Source organism: Nicotiana tomentosiformis, chromosome 11, assembly GCF_000390325.3.
Source record: "Nicotiana tomentosiformis chromosome 11, ASM39032v3, whole genome shotgun sequence".
Classification (NCBI taxonomy): Eukaryota; Viridiplantae; Streptophyta; class Magnoliopsida; order Solanales; family Solanaceae; genus Nicotiana; species Nicotiana tomentosiformis.
In genome coordinates, this window is record NC_090822.1 from 59,167,012 (window position 1) to 59,178,194 (window position 11,183).

At 44.5% G+C, this 11,183-nt stretch overlaps 1 protein-coding gene across 1 annotated transcript; it reads left to right on the forward strand.

Annotated features, from left to right (window-relative positions):
• Nucleotides 1-824: 824 nt before the first annotated feature.
• On the forward strand, nt 825-9,756 carry LOC138901518 (uncharacterized). Its single transcript, XM_070189290.1, has 4 exons — nt 825-1,077; nt 7,434-7,661; nt 8,834-9,027; nt 9,433-9,756. Exons 1-4 carry the CDS (start codon nt 825-827, stop codon nt 9,754-9,756), a joined length of 999 nt encoding a protein of 332 aa, XP_070045391.1.
• The last annotated feature ends 1,427 nt before the right edge of the window (nt 9,757-11,183 follow it).

Below are 11,183 nucleotides of genomic sequence, written 5' to 3' on the forward strand. Positions count from 1 at the left end.
TTTCGTTATTCTATTCTCTCACAGATGGTGAGGACACGTACTACTGGCAGGATGGACAGCCACCAGTACCACCAGCTAGGACCGTGAGAGGCCGAGGTCACGGTTGAGGCCGTGGTAGGGGCAGAGGTGCAGCTCGCACAACATCTAGGGCAGGACCTGCTGATACACCAGTTGCCCCAGTTCAGGAGCAGGTTCCAGTTATGGACGAGCCTGTGCGACCAGCTCAGGCACCAGCTGTGCCCATTGTGATTCCAGGCCTTCAGGAGGCTTTGGCCCAGATATTAACAGTTTGCACTCGCCTTGCTCAGGTGGTTTCGGCTCAGGCCGCACCTGCCACTTCTCAGGACGGGGGAGGTACTCATGCCCCTGTTGCCCGTACTCCAAATCAGGTAGTGTAGGGACTCCAGATACTGGGGGCATTTCTAGCCCAGCCGGCTGCAACTGCTCAGGCACCAGTAGTTCCCGTTATGGCATATGATGAGTAGAGAAGGCTTGAGTGGTTTGGGAGGCTTCGACCTCCATCATTTAGTGTTGTTGAGTTAGAGGATGCTCAGGGTTTTATGGATAGGTGCGAGCGGATGCTGCGGACAACGGGTATTCTGGAGACTAGTGGGGTCTCATTCACTACTTTTCAGTTTTCTGGGGCTGCCTTCAGATGGTGGGAGGCTTATGAGAGGCGCAGACCGGTCGGTGCAGCACCACTTACATGGCATGAGTTCTCTATTCTCTTCTTGGAGAAGTTCGTGCCACAGTCTCGCAGAGAGGAGCTGCGTAGATAGTCTGAGTAGCTTCGTTAGGATGGCATGTCTATGACGCAGTACGAGATGAGGTTTTTTGAGCTGGCTCGTCATGCAGTTTGGCTAGTTCCCACTGATAGGAAGAGGATTCGGAGGTTCTTCGATGGCCTCACATATCAGTTGGGGTTGCTTATGACTAGGGGGAGGGTATCTGGTGCTATTTTTGATGAGGTTGTCGACATTGCTTGGCAGATAGAGATGGTCCGCAGTCAGGAGCGGGGTGAGAGGGAGGCTAAGAGGCCTAGTGGATCAGGTGATTTCAGCGGTGTTCCTTTAGGAGGTCAGTTTTACCGTGGTAGGGGTCGACCTTATAGGCATGCTCAGACGGGTCATCCAGTTCACTATGGTGCATCATCCAGCCATGGTTCATATAGTTATCATCATGGTCAGTCATCTCTCAGTGCCCTACCAGCTCAGAGTTCATCACATGCACCTTCAGTTCAGGGCTCATCGGCATCGGATTCTTCTAGCGGGTATCCTGGTGCTTTGGGCTCTTTCCAGTCCCCACCGCCATTCGCAGGGAGGGGTTGTTTCGAGTGTGGAGATATGGGTCACATCAAGAGGTATTGTTCCCACCTTACGGGAGGTCCAGCTCAGTAGAGGAGTCAGCCTACGACTTCAGCTCCCTTTACTTCACCGCCCGCTCAACTAGCTCGGGGTGGAGCTCAGCCAATTAGGGTTCGCCCTAGAGGGAGAGGCCGATCAAGTGGCGGTCAGGCCCGATTCTATGATATTCCTGCCAGACCAGTTGCTATTGCTTTAGACACAGTGATCACATGTATTGTCTCAGTATGTCACAAAGATGCTTCTGTATTATTTGACCCTGGTTCCACTTATTCATATGTATCATCGTATTTTTCTCATTATCTGGATATGCCCCGTGAGTCTTTAGCTTCATCTGTTCATGTATCGACGCCGGTGGGCGATACTATTATTATGGACCATGTGTATCCATCGTATGTAGTGACTATTGGGGGATTGGAGACCAGAGTTGATCTCTTGCTGCTTAGTATGGTTGATTTTGATGTGATATTGGTTATGGATTGGTTGTCTCCATGTCATGCTATTTTGGACTGTCATGCTAAGACTGTGACGTTTGCGATGCCGGGGTTGCCGAGGATTGAGTTGAGAGGTTCTCTAGACTATGTTCCCAGTAGAGTGATTTCTTATTTGAAGGCCCAGTGGATGGTTGGGAAGGGTTGTTTATCTTATTTGGCCTTTGTGAGGGATGTTAGTGCTGAAGCTCCTACTATTGATTCTGTTCCGGTGGCGCGGAAATTTCCGGATGTGTTTCCTGCAGAACTGTCGGGCATGCCGCCCGACAAGGATATTGACTTTGGTATTGACTTGGTGCCGGGCACTTAGCCCATTTCTATTCCACCATATCGCATGGCACTAGCTGAGTTGAAGGAATTGAAGGAGCAGCTTCAGGAACTCCTTGATAAGGGTTTTATTAGGCTTAGTGTGTCACCTTGGGGTGCACCGGTGTTGTTTGTGAAGAATAAGGATGGTACTATGAGAATGTGCATTGATTACAGGCAGTTGAACAATGTTACAATCAATAACAAGTATCCTTTGTCGTGTATTGATGATTTGTTCGACCATCTTCAGGGAGCGAGGGTGTTCTCCAAGATTGATTTGAGGTCTGGGTATCACCAGTTGAAGATTCGGGACTCGAATATTCTAAAGACAGCCTTCAGGACCCGTTATGGTCATTATGAGTTCCCTGTGATGTCTTTTGGGCTGACCAACACCCCAGCAGCGTTCATGCATCTGATGAACAGTGTGTTTTAGCCTTATCTCGACTCATTTGTCATAGTGTTCATTGATGACATCCTGGTGTACTCTCGTAGCCAGGAGGAGCATGCCCAGCATCTGCAAATTGTGTTACAGTGGCTGAGGGAGGAGAAGCTTTATGCCAAGTTCTCCAAGTGTGAGTTTTGGCTCAGTTCAGTGGCATTCTTGGGACACGTATTGTCCAGTGAGGGTATTCAGGTGGATCCGAAGAAGATAGAGGCGGTTCAGAGTTGGCCCAGGCCATCCTCAGCTATAGAGATTCGAAGCTTTCTTGGCTTGGTAGGTTATTATCGTCGCTTCGTGGAGGGCTTCTCGTCTATTGCATCGCCCTTGACCAAATTGACCCAAAAGGTTGCTCCTTTCAGGTGGTCGGATGAGTGTGAGGAGAGCTTTCAGAAGCTCAAGACTGCCTTGACCACAAATCCAGTTCTAGTTTTACCATCAACTTCAGGCTCTTATACAGGGGGGTAGAGTGATTGCTTATGCTTCGCTCCAGTTGAAGCCTCATGAGAAAAACTACCATATTCATGATTTGGAGTTAGCTGCCATCATTCATGCATTGAAGATTTGGAGGTATTATCTCTACGGTGTGTCTTGTGAGGTGTTTATGACTCATCGGAGTCTCCAACACTTGTTCAAACAAAAGGATCTAAATTGGAGACAGCAGATATGGTTGGAGATGCTAAAAGACTATGAAATCACCATTCTGTATCATCCCAGGAAGGCCAATGTGGTGGCCGATGCCTTGAGTAGAAAGGCGGTGAGTATGGGTAGTCTTGCATTCATTCCCGTTGGGGAGAGACCTCTTGCAGTCGATATTCAGGCTTTGGCCAACCAGTTCATGAGATTGGATATTTCGGAGCCCAGTCGGGTTCTAGCTTGTATGGTTTCTCGGTCTTCCTTATATGATCGCATCAGAGAGCGCCAGTATGATGATCCCCATTTGCTTGTCCTTAAGGACATGGTTCAGCACAGTGATGCCAGAGATGTGACTATTGGAGATGATGGGGTATAGAGGATGTAGGGTCGGATTTGTGTGCCCAATGCGGATGGGCTACGTGAGTTGATTCTTGAGGAGGCCCACAGTTCACGGTATTCCATTCATTCGGGTGTCACGAAGATGTATCAGGACTTGAGATAGCACTATTGGTGGAGGAGAATGAAGAAGGATGTAGTAGGGTTTGTAGCTCAGTGCCTTAACTGTCAGCAGGTGAAGTATGAGCATCAGAGACCGGGTGGATTGCTTCAGAGGTTAGAGATTCCAGAGTGGAAGTGACAGCGGATCACTATGGATTTTGTAGTTGGACTCCCACGGACTTCGAGGAAGTTTGATACTATTTGGGTGATTGTGGATCAGCTGACCAAGTTTGCGCACTTCATTCCAGTTGATACTACCTATTCTTCGGAGCGGTTGGCTGAGATTTACATCCGAGAGATTGTTCGCCTTCACGGTGTACCAGTTTCCATCATTTCAGATAGAGGCACGCAGCTTACATCGCAGTTTTGGAGAGCCGTGCAGCGAGAGTTGGGCACCCAGGTTGAGTTGATCACAACATTTCACCCTCAGACTGTTATATCCCACATTTATATATAAAGGTTTCATCATAATTTAATCGACGTAGACTCGGGGATGAGATTATCTTGAGGTTATACGCATTTATGCTACTTATAATAAGCGATAAGTAAGTGCCGTGAAGGATAAAGGGTAAACGAATCAAAGAAAATGAGTTTTGTTGAAGGGTGTCGATTTGGGATAAAATACGGTCCGAGCCATAATACCCGATATTTATGGACTGGTGCCATACAAGGTACCCCATGACCACGATAGTAGGGTACGTAAAGTGTATTAAAAGTGAGTAGTATTTTAAATAATTTGAGATAATTCTTAACTATGAGGATTATTGGTTATTGGGAGAATTAACAAGTTAATTAAAATTAGTGGATAATTAATTAATAAACTTGGGATAAGCTTAACCCCTCCCCAACGTGGCAGCACCCCCCCTTTCCCAATTTATGACTATTGAAAGAGACTTAAAGGTGTCACACTTGGAAAAGTTATGTGACACCAAGCTTAATTATGTGGGGCCTACCTAAAAGTAAGGATAACATTTATAATCTCTTAAGAAAAGATTTCAAGGAAAGTAACGTTCTTTCTAAGAGTTTCAGCCAAGATTCCTTACACAGTAATGTTATTTCTTATCTCTTAAGAAAGAGTTCAACAAAGATGATTTTCCAAATAGCAACGTTATTGCTAAGTTCTTAAGGAAAAGCTTCAGCCAAGATTATCTTTGCATAGCAACGTTATTGCTTCGGGTATTTCATACGAATTGTTCCCTATTTCGATCTCGTTGTTATGTGTTTCATCGCGATTAGCGTGTGTTAGACGGATTGTCTAGAGGATCGGCTCAGGTATGTTAAGGCTATCCCTTCTTTCTTTTTGGCATGATACAAATGAAACGAGCAAAATACGCAACTTTCATAAATGACTCTATTCATAGGAGTATTAGAGGTGCCTATGTTCTTGAATTCCCATGTATCTTATTATTTCATCTTATGTTCATGGGTCTCAGAAAATACGTAGTTGATAAAGTTTGTCTGAAAGGTATATTGATCATATTAACATATTTTTATGTATTTTATTCATTTATACATGCACATTAACCCATGACCAAATGGCGTTATATATGCGTATATATATATATATGTACTTATATGTATATGGGATATGGGAAAAAGTTACAGCGTTATATACGCGCCACCACCTGATCAGCTGGTTTATGTGGATGATTTTGCCCACAATAGCCGAGATGATATGATGGAATGACCTCAGAGGCTTGATGATGTTATGTACACCTATACCTATGCATGACACGACATTTATACGCACGTACATGACATTATAAATGTTTCAGGATTTACAAAGTGATTTAGACTTACAGTCGGAATTCTTTATTCCATGTTTCATGTATGTCTGTTATGTACTAATTTTTATGCCTTACATACTCGGTACATTATTCGTACTGATGCCCTATTTCCCGGGGCCTGCGTTTCATGCCCGCAGGTGCAGGTAGACAAGTTGACGGTCCCCCTTCTTAGGAGCCCTATTCGTACTGGAGTTGCTTTTGATTTTAGTATGATATGCTTGTATACATATATGGGTATGATGTAGCCCAGTCCCGTCCTTGTATAGTTGTATATTCTAATAGAGGTCTACAGACAGTATGTATAGTTGGATAGTATGTGGCCTTGCCGGCTTCCAGTTTTGGGTATATAGTTGTCTATAGCATCCTTGTCGGCTCGCCCTACATATTCTGCACGTATATGTATATATGTCTTTTGGGCAAATTTCCCTCATACATGTTATTCTCGTAATTCAGCAGATATTATTCATGTTTACATTTTATACGCATGCTCAGGGGTGTTCGACAGGTAGGACTCGGGTACTCATCGCGGCCCATCGGTTTGGGTCGTGACAAAAGTGGTATCAGAGCAGTTTTGTCCTAGGGTTGTCTACAGACCGTGTCTAGTAGAGTCTTGTTTATGGGTGTGTTGTGAACCACACTTATAGACAGGAGGCTACAGGACATATAGGATGTTGTCATCTGTTCTTATCTTAGATCGTGCGATATAACAATTCATGTTCTTAACGATATGTTACATTTTCAGCAATGCCTCCGAAGACTACAGTCGCCCAGAAGGGAAAGTCTGTGGTTAGTGAGACTACTAGTCGAGTGCCACGAGTTAGCAGGGCACGGGGAGAGTCTCATAGTGAGATTACATCTCAGTGTTCACATACCCCGCCCTCTCCAGATGAGCTCCGAGGGGCACCAGCTCCAACGCCCACCCCTGTACGTCCAGCTCCTCAGCCAGATGCACCGGGTTAGGAGATGAGAGATACTATTCAGCTATTAACTCGATTAGTAGCCGTACAGGCTCGGCGTCAGGAGGTAGGAATTGGTCATGCAGATAGGTCCGTCAGTGCGAGGGTTCATGATTTCATTAATTTGGACCCTCCGGTATTCACTGGGGTAGATCCAAACGAAGACCCTCAGGTATTTATCGATAGAATGCAGAGGACTTTGAGGGTAATGAAGGCCACTGCGACTGAGTCAGTTGAGCTAGCTTCCTATAGACTTTAGGATGTTGCAGTTAATTGGTACGAGTATTGGGAGTTGTCCAGACGTGAGGATGCCCCTCCAGTAGTATGGACGGAGTTTACAGAGGCTTTTCTTCATCATTATCTTCTACCAGAGTTTAGATTGGCCAGAGTTAATAGGTTCTTGACCCTTTGGCAGGGTAACATGTGTGTTCGAAAGTACAGTTTTCAGTTTGATTCGTTGGCTAGGTATTCTCCCACTATCGTATCTAAGATGGAGGATCGGGTTCACCGGTTCGTGATGGGGTTAGAGCCGCACTTGCTTAATAATTGTATGTCGGTCTCACTTCAGCCAGACATGGATATTTCTCGTGTTCATGCATACGCTCAGGTTGTAGAGGAGCATAAGCAAAAGTAGAGAGCTGATCGTGAGCATGAAAGGGCCTAGAATAAGAGAGCGAGGTCTTCGGGTCCTTCTGGTGAATTTTGAGGCGGTCAGAGACAACAATACCTGAGGCATCCAGCCCAGCTATCAGATAGCGCACCCCCTCAGTTGGGTGGTAAGAGATATGATCGTTTCTCAAATTCAAGGCCTGGTCAGAATTCCAGGGCCTCAAGTTCTCAGTATAGGGGTGAGTCAAGTCAGATAAGGCCTCCCTTGCTACGATGTGGCCATTGTGGTAAGCAGCATGCCGGGCAGTGTCGTATAGGGTTGGGTGTTTGTTATACTTGTGGTTATCCAGGCCACGTTATGAGGGATTGTCTGACGAGAGGTGATACAAGCATAGCTCAGCCAGCGGGATCTGTAGCTGGTTCGTCATCATCAGTATGCCCCCCTGGGCAAGGTTCACAATCACCAATGGGTCGTGGTAGAGGCAGAGGCAGAGCATCTAGTTCGAGCGGTCCTCAGAACCGTATTTATGCGTTAGAAGGACAACAGGATCAGGAGTCATCGCCTGATGTTGTTACAGGTATATTATCAGTCTCCTCATATGATGTATATGCACTGATTGACCCAGGTTCCACCTTATCATATGTTACTCCGTTGGTTGCTAGTAAGTTTGGAATAAAACCTGAATTGGTTAAACCTTTTGAGGTGTCTACACCTGTTGGGGACTCAGTGATAGCTAAGGGAGTATATAGAGGTTGTATAATAGTAGTTCATAGTCGATCTACAGTAGTGGACCTAATTGAGTTAGATATGGTAGAATTTGATTTTATAATGGGTACGGATTGGTTGGCTTCTTGTCATGCCAACGTTGATTGTAGATCAAAGATAGTCCGATTTCAATTTCCAGGGGAGCCTGTTTTGGAGTGGAAAGGTAATACCGGGTCTTCCTCCAGAGCGAGAAATTGAGTTTGCTATTGACCTACTACCACATACGCACCCAATATATATTCCTCCCTATAGAATGGCCCCCGCAGAGCTGAAAGAGTTGAAGGAACAACTAAAGGACTTGCTTGAAAAAGGCTTTATCAGACCTAGTACATCACCGTGGGGAGCACCTATGTTATTTGTGAGGAAGAAAGATGGTTCCTTACGGATGTGTATTGATTATAGACAGTTGAATAAGGTGACGATCAGAATAAGTACCCGCTCCCGAGGATTGATGATTTATTTGATCAGTTGCAAGGTGCCAAGTGTTTCTCAAAAATAGATTTGAGGTCCGGTTACCATCAAGTAAGGGTTAAGGAGAAAGATATTCCAAAAACAGCATTCATGACCAGATACGGGCACTTTGAGTTTCGTGTTATGTCGTTCGGTTTGACCAATGACCCAGCAGTATTCATGAATTTGATGAACCTTATGTTCAGACCCTTTTTAGATCTGTTCGTAATTGTATTTATTGACGATATATTGGTATATTCTCGTTCAGAGGCTGAGCATGCAGATCATTTCGTACTGTGCTCAGAGTTCTACAAAAAGGGAAGTTGTATGCAAAATTCTCTAAATGTCACTTCTGGTTGAACTCTGTAGCTTTCCTTAGGCATATCATTTTGGGTGAAGGTATCTGGGTTTATACACAAACGATTGAGGAAATAAAGACTTGGCCTAGACCCACGACACCGACGGAGGTTCGTAGCTTTCTCGGTTTGGCAGGTTAATACAGGAGATTTGTAGAGGGATTTTCTTCCCTTTCAGCACCTTTGACAAAGTTGACTCAGAAGGGAGCAAAGTTTCAGTGGACTGATGCTTGCAAACAGAGTTTTCAGGCATTGAAGGACAGATTAACTTCAGCACCGGTTCTAACGCTCCCAGAAGGGACCGATGGTTATGATATCTATTGTGACGCTTCAGGCGTTGGATTGGGTTGTATACAGATGCAGCATGGTAAGGTTGTAGCTTATGCTTCTTGACAACTAAGAAATCACGAGAAGAATTACCCGACCCACGATTTAGGATTAGCCGCAGTGATTCATGCACTAAAGATATGGAGGCACTAATTGTATGGCATTCATGTTTATATCTATACGGATCATAAGAGCCTCCAGTATATCTTCAAGCAAAAGGAATTGAATTTACGTCAAAGGAGATGGTTGGAGCTACTTAAAGATTATGACGTTGATATTTTATACCATCCGGGGAAGGCGAACGTAGTAGCTGACGCCCTCAGCCGTAGATCTATGGGTAGCCTGTCATATTTACAGCTAGAGAAGAGGGGAATAGCCCATGAGATTCATCAGCTAGCCAGTTTTGGAGTTCGATTATTGGATTCAGGTGATACCAGAATTATTATTTAGGACAAGGCAACATCCTCTTTAGTAACTAAAGTGAAGGAATGCCAGTACGAGGATCCGATGTTAGTTCATTATAGGGATACGACCCCTCGGAAGGAGAAGACACCATTTGAGATTACAGAAGATGGGGTCCTCAGATATCGAGGACGATTATGTGTCCCAAATGTTGCATGGCTGCGTCGACAGGTTATGGGAGAAACTCATTATTCTCATTATTCTATCCATCCAGGAGCGACAAAGATGTATCATGATATCAGGGAAGTATATTGGTGGGACGGAATGAAAAAGGATATAGAAGAGTTTGTTGTTCAGTGCCCTAATTGTTAGCAGGTCAAGATTGAGCATCAATAAACCGGTGGGTTATTGCAAGCTATGGAGATTCTGACTTGGAAATGGGAAGTAATCAATATGGATTTCATCGTAGGATTACCTCATACCCAGCGTAAGTTCGATTCTATATGGGTGATTGTTGATAGGCTTACAAAATCAGCCCATTTTATGCCCGTTAGGACTACATATTCCCTAGAGGATTATGCAAGGCTTTATATTAAGGAGATAGTACGATTGTATGGTGTCCCTATATCTATTATCTCGGATAGAGGAGCTCAATTTACAGCTAACTTCTGGAGGTCCTTCCAAAAAGGATTGGGACTCAGGTAAGTCTTAGTACAGCATTTCATCCCTAGACAGACGGACAGGCTGAGCGTACTATTCAGACACTTGAGGATATGTTACGGGCTTGTGTGATAGACTTCAGGGGTAGCTGGGATGATCATCTGTCGCTTATTGATTTCGCATATAATAATAGCTACCATTCAAGTATTCAGATGGCTCCATACGAAGCTCTTTATGGGCGAAAGTGTAGGTCGCCTATAGGGTGGTTCGATGTTGGGGAAACTACGTTAGTAGGACCAGAATTGGTACAACAGGCAATCAAGAAAATTAAGCTTATACAGGAAACGCTATTAGCAGCTCAAAGCAGTCAGAAGTCTTATGCGGATAATCGACGGCGAGACTTGGAGTTTCAGATTGACGACATGGTATTCCTAAAGGTATCACCGATGAAAGGTGTTATGAGGTTCGGTAAGAAAGGAAAACTTAACCCTCGGTACATTGGACTATATAGGATCATACGCAAGGTAGGCCAGGTAGCATATGAGTTAGACTTGCCTTCGGACTTGGAGTCTGTACATCCAGTCTTTCGTGTGTCTATGCTCCATAAATGTATCGGAAATCTTTCCAGAATTGTGTCAGTTGACGACGTTCAGGTCACAGAGCAGCTATCATATGAATAATCTCCCATTGCTATATTAGACAGACAAGTTCGGAGATTGAGAACTAAAGACGTAGCTTCGGTGAAAGTACTTTGGAGAAACAGCAATGTGGAAGAAATGACTTGGGAGGCCGAAGAAGACATGAAGTCTATATATCCTCACTTATTTCCTCTTCTAGAGAAGGGTCCGACTGAGACATTACAACCTTAAGTTACGTGTATGGATTGTTGTGTCAATTGTTGTCATTGGTCGTGTGAGGCCATTGTCATTATTGATGATTATTGTCCTATGTGGCGTTAAATTATTGAGTTTCTATAGGAAGAGTTGGTCATAGTATTGTTACAAAGGCGACTCTACCAAAGTTTATATAGATCCCGGGGAGTTAGACATTCGAGGACGAATGTTTCTAAGGGGGGAAAGATGTTATATCCCGCATTTTGTATGTAAAGGTTTCGTCATAAGTTAATCGACGTAGACTCG

Bases quoted from the DNA above. Each gene is read 5' to 3' on its own strand.
- LOC138901518 (XM_070189290.1), top strand. From the start codon at position 825: ATGAGGTTTTTTGAGCTGGCTCGTCATGCAGTTTGGCTAGTTCCCACT. The intron at 1,078-7,433 runs GTCAGTTTTACC...GTGGTTATCCAG, and splicing joins CAGCGGTGTTCCTTTAGGAG to GCCACGTTATGAGGGATTGT. The intron at 9,028-9,432 runs GTTGTAGCTTAT...ATTATTATTTAG, and splicing joins TACAGATGCAGCATGGTAAG to GACAAGGCAACATCCTCTTT.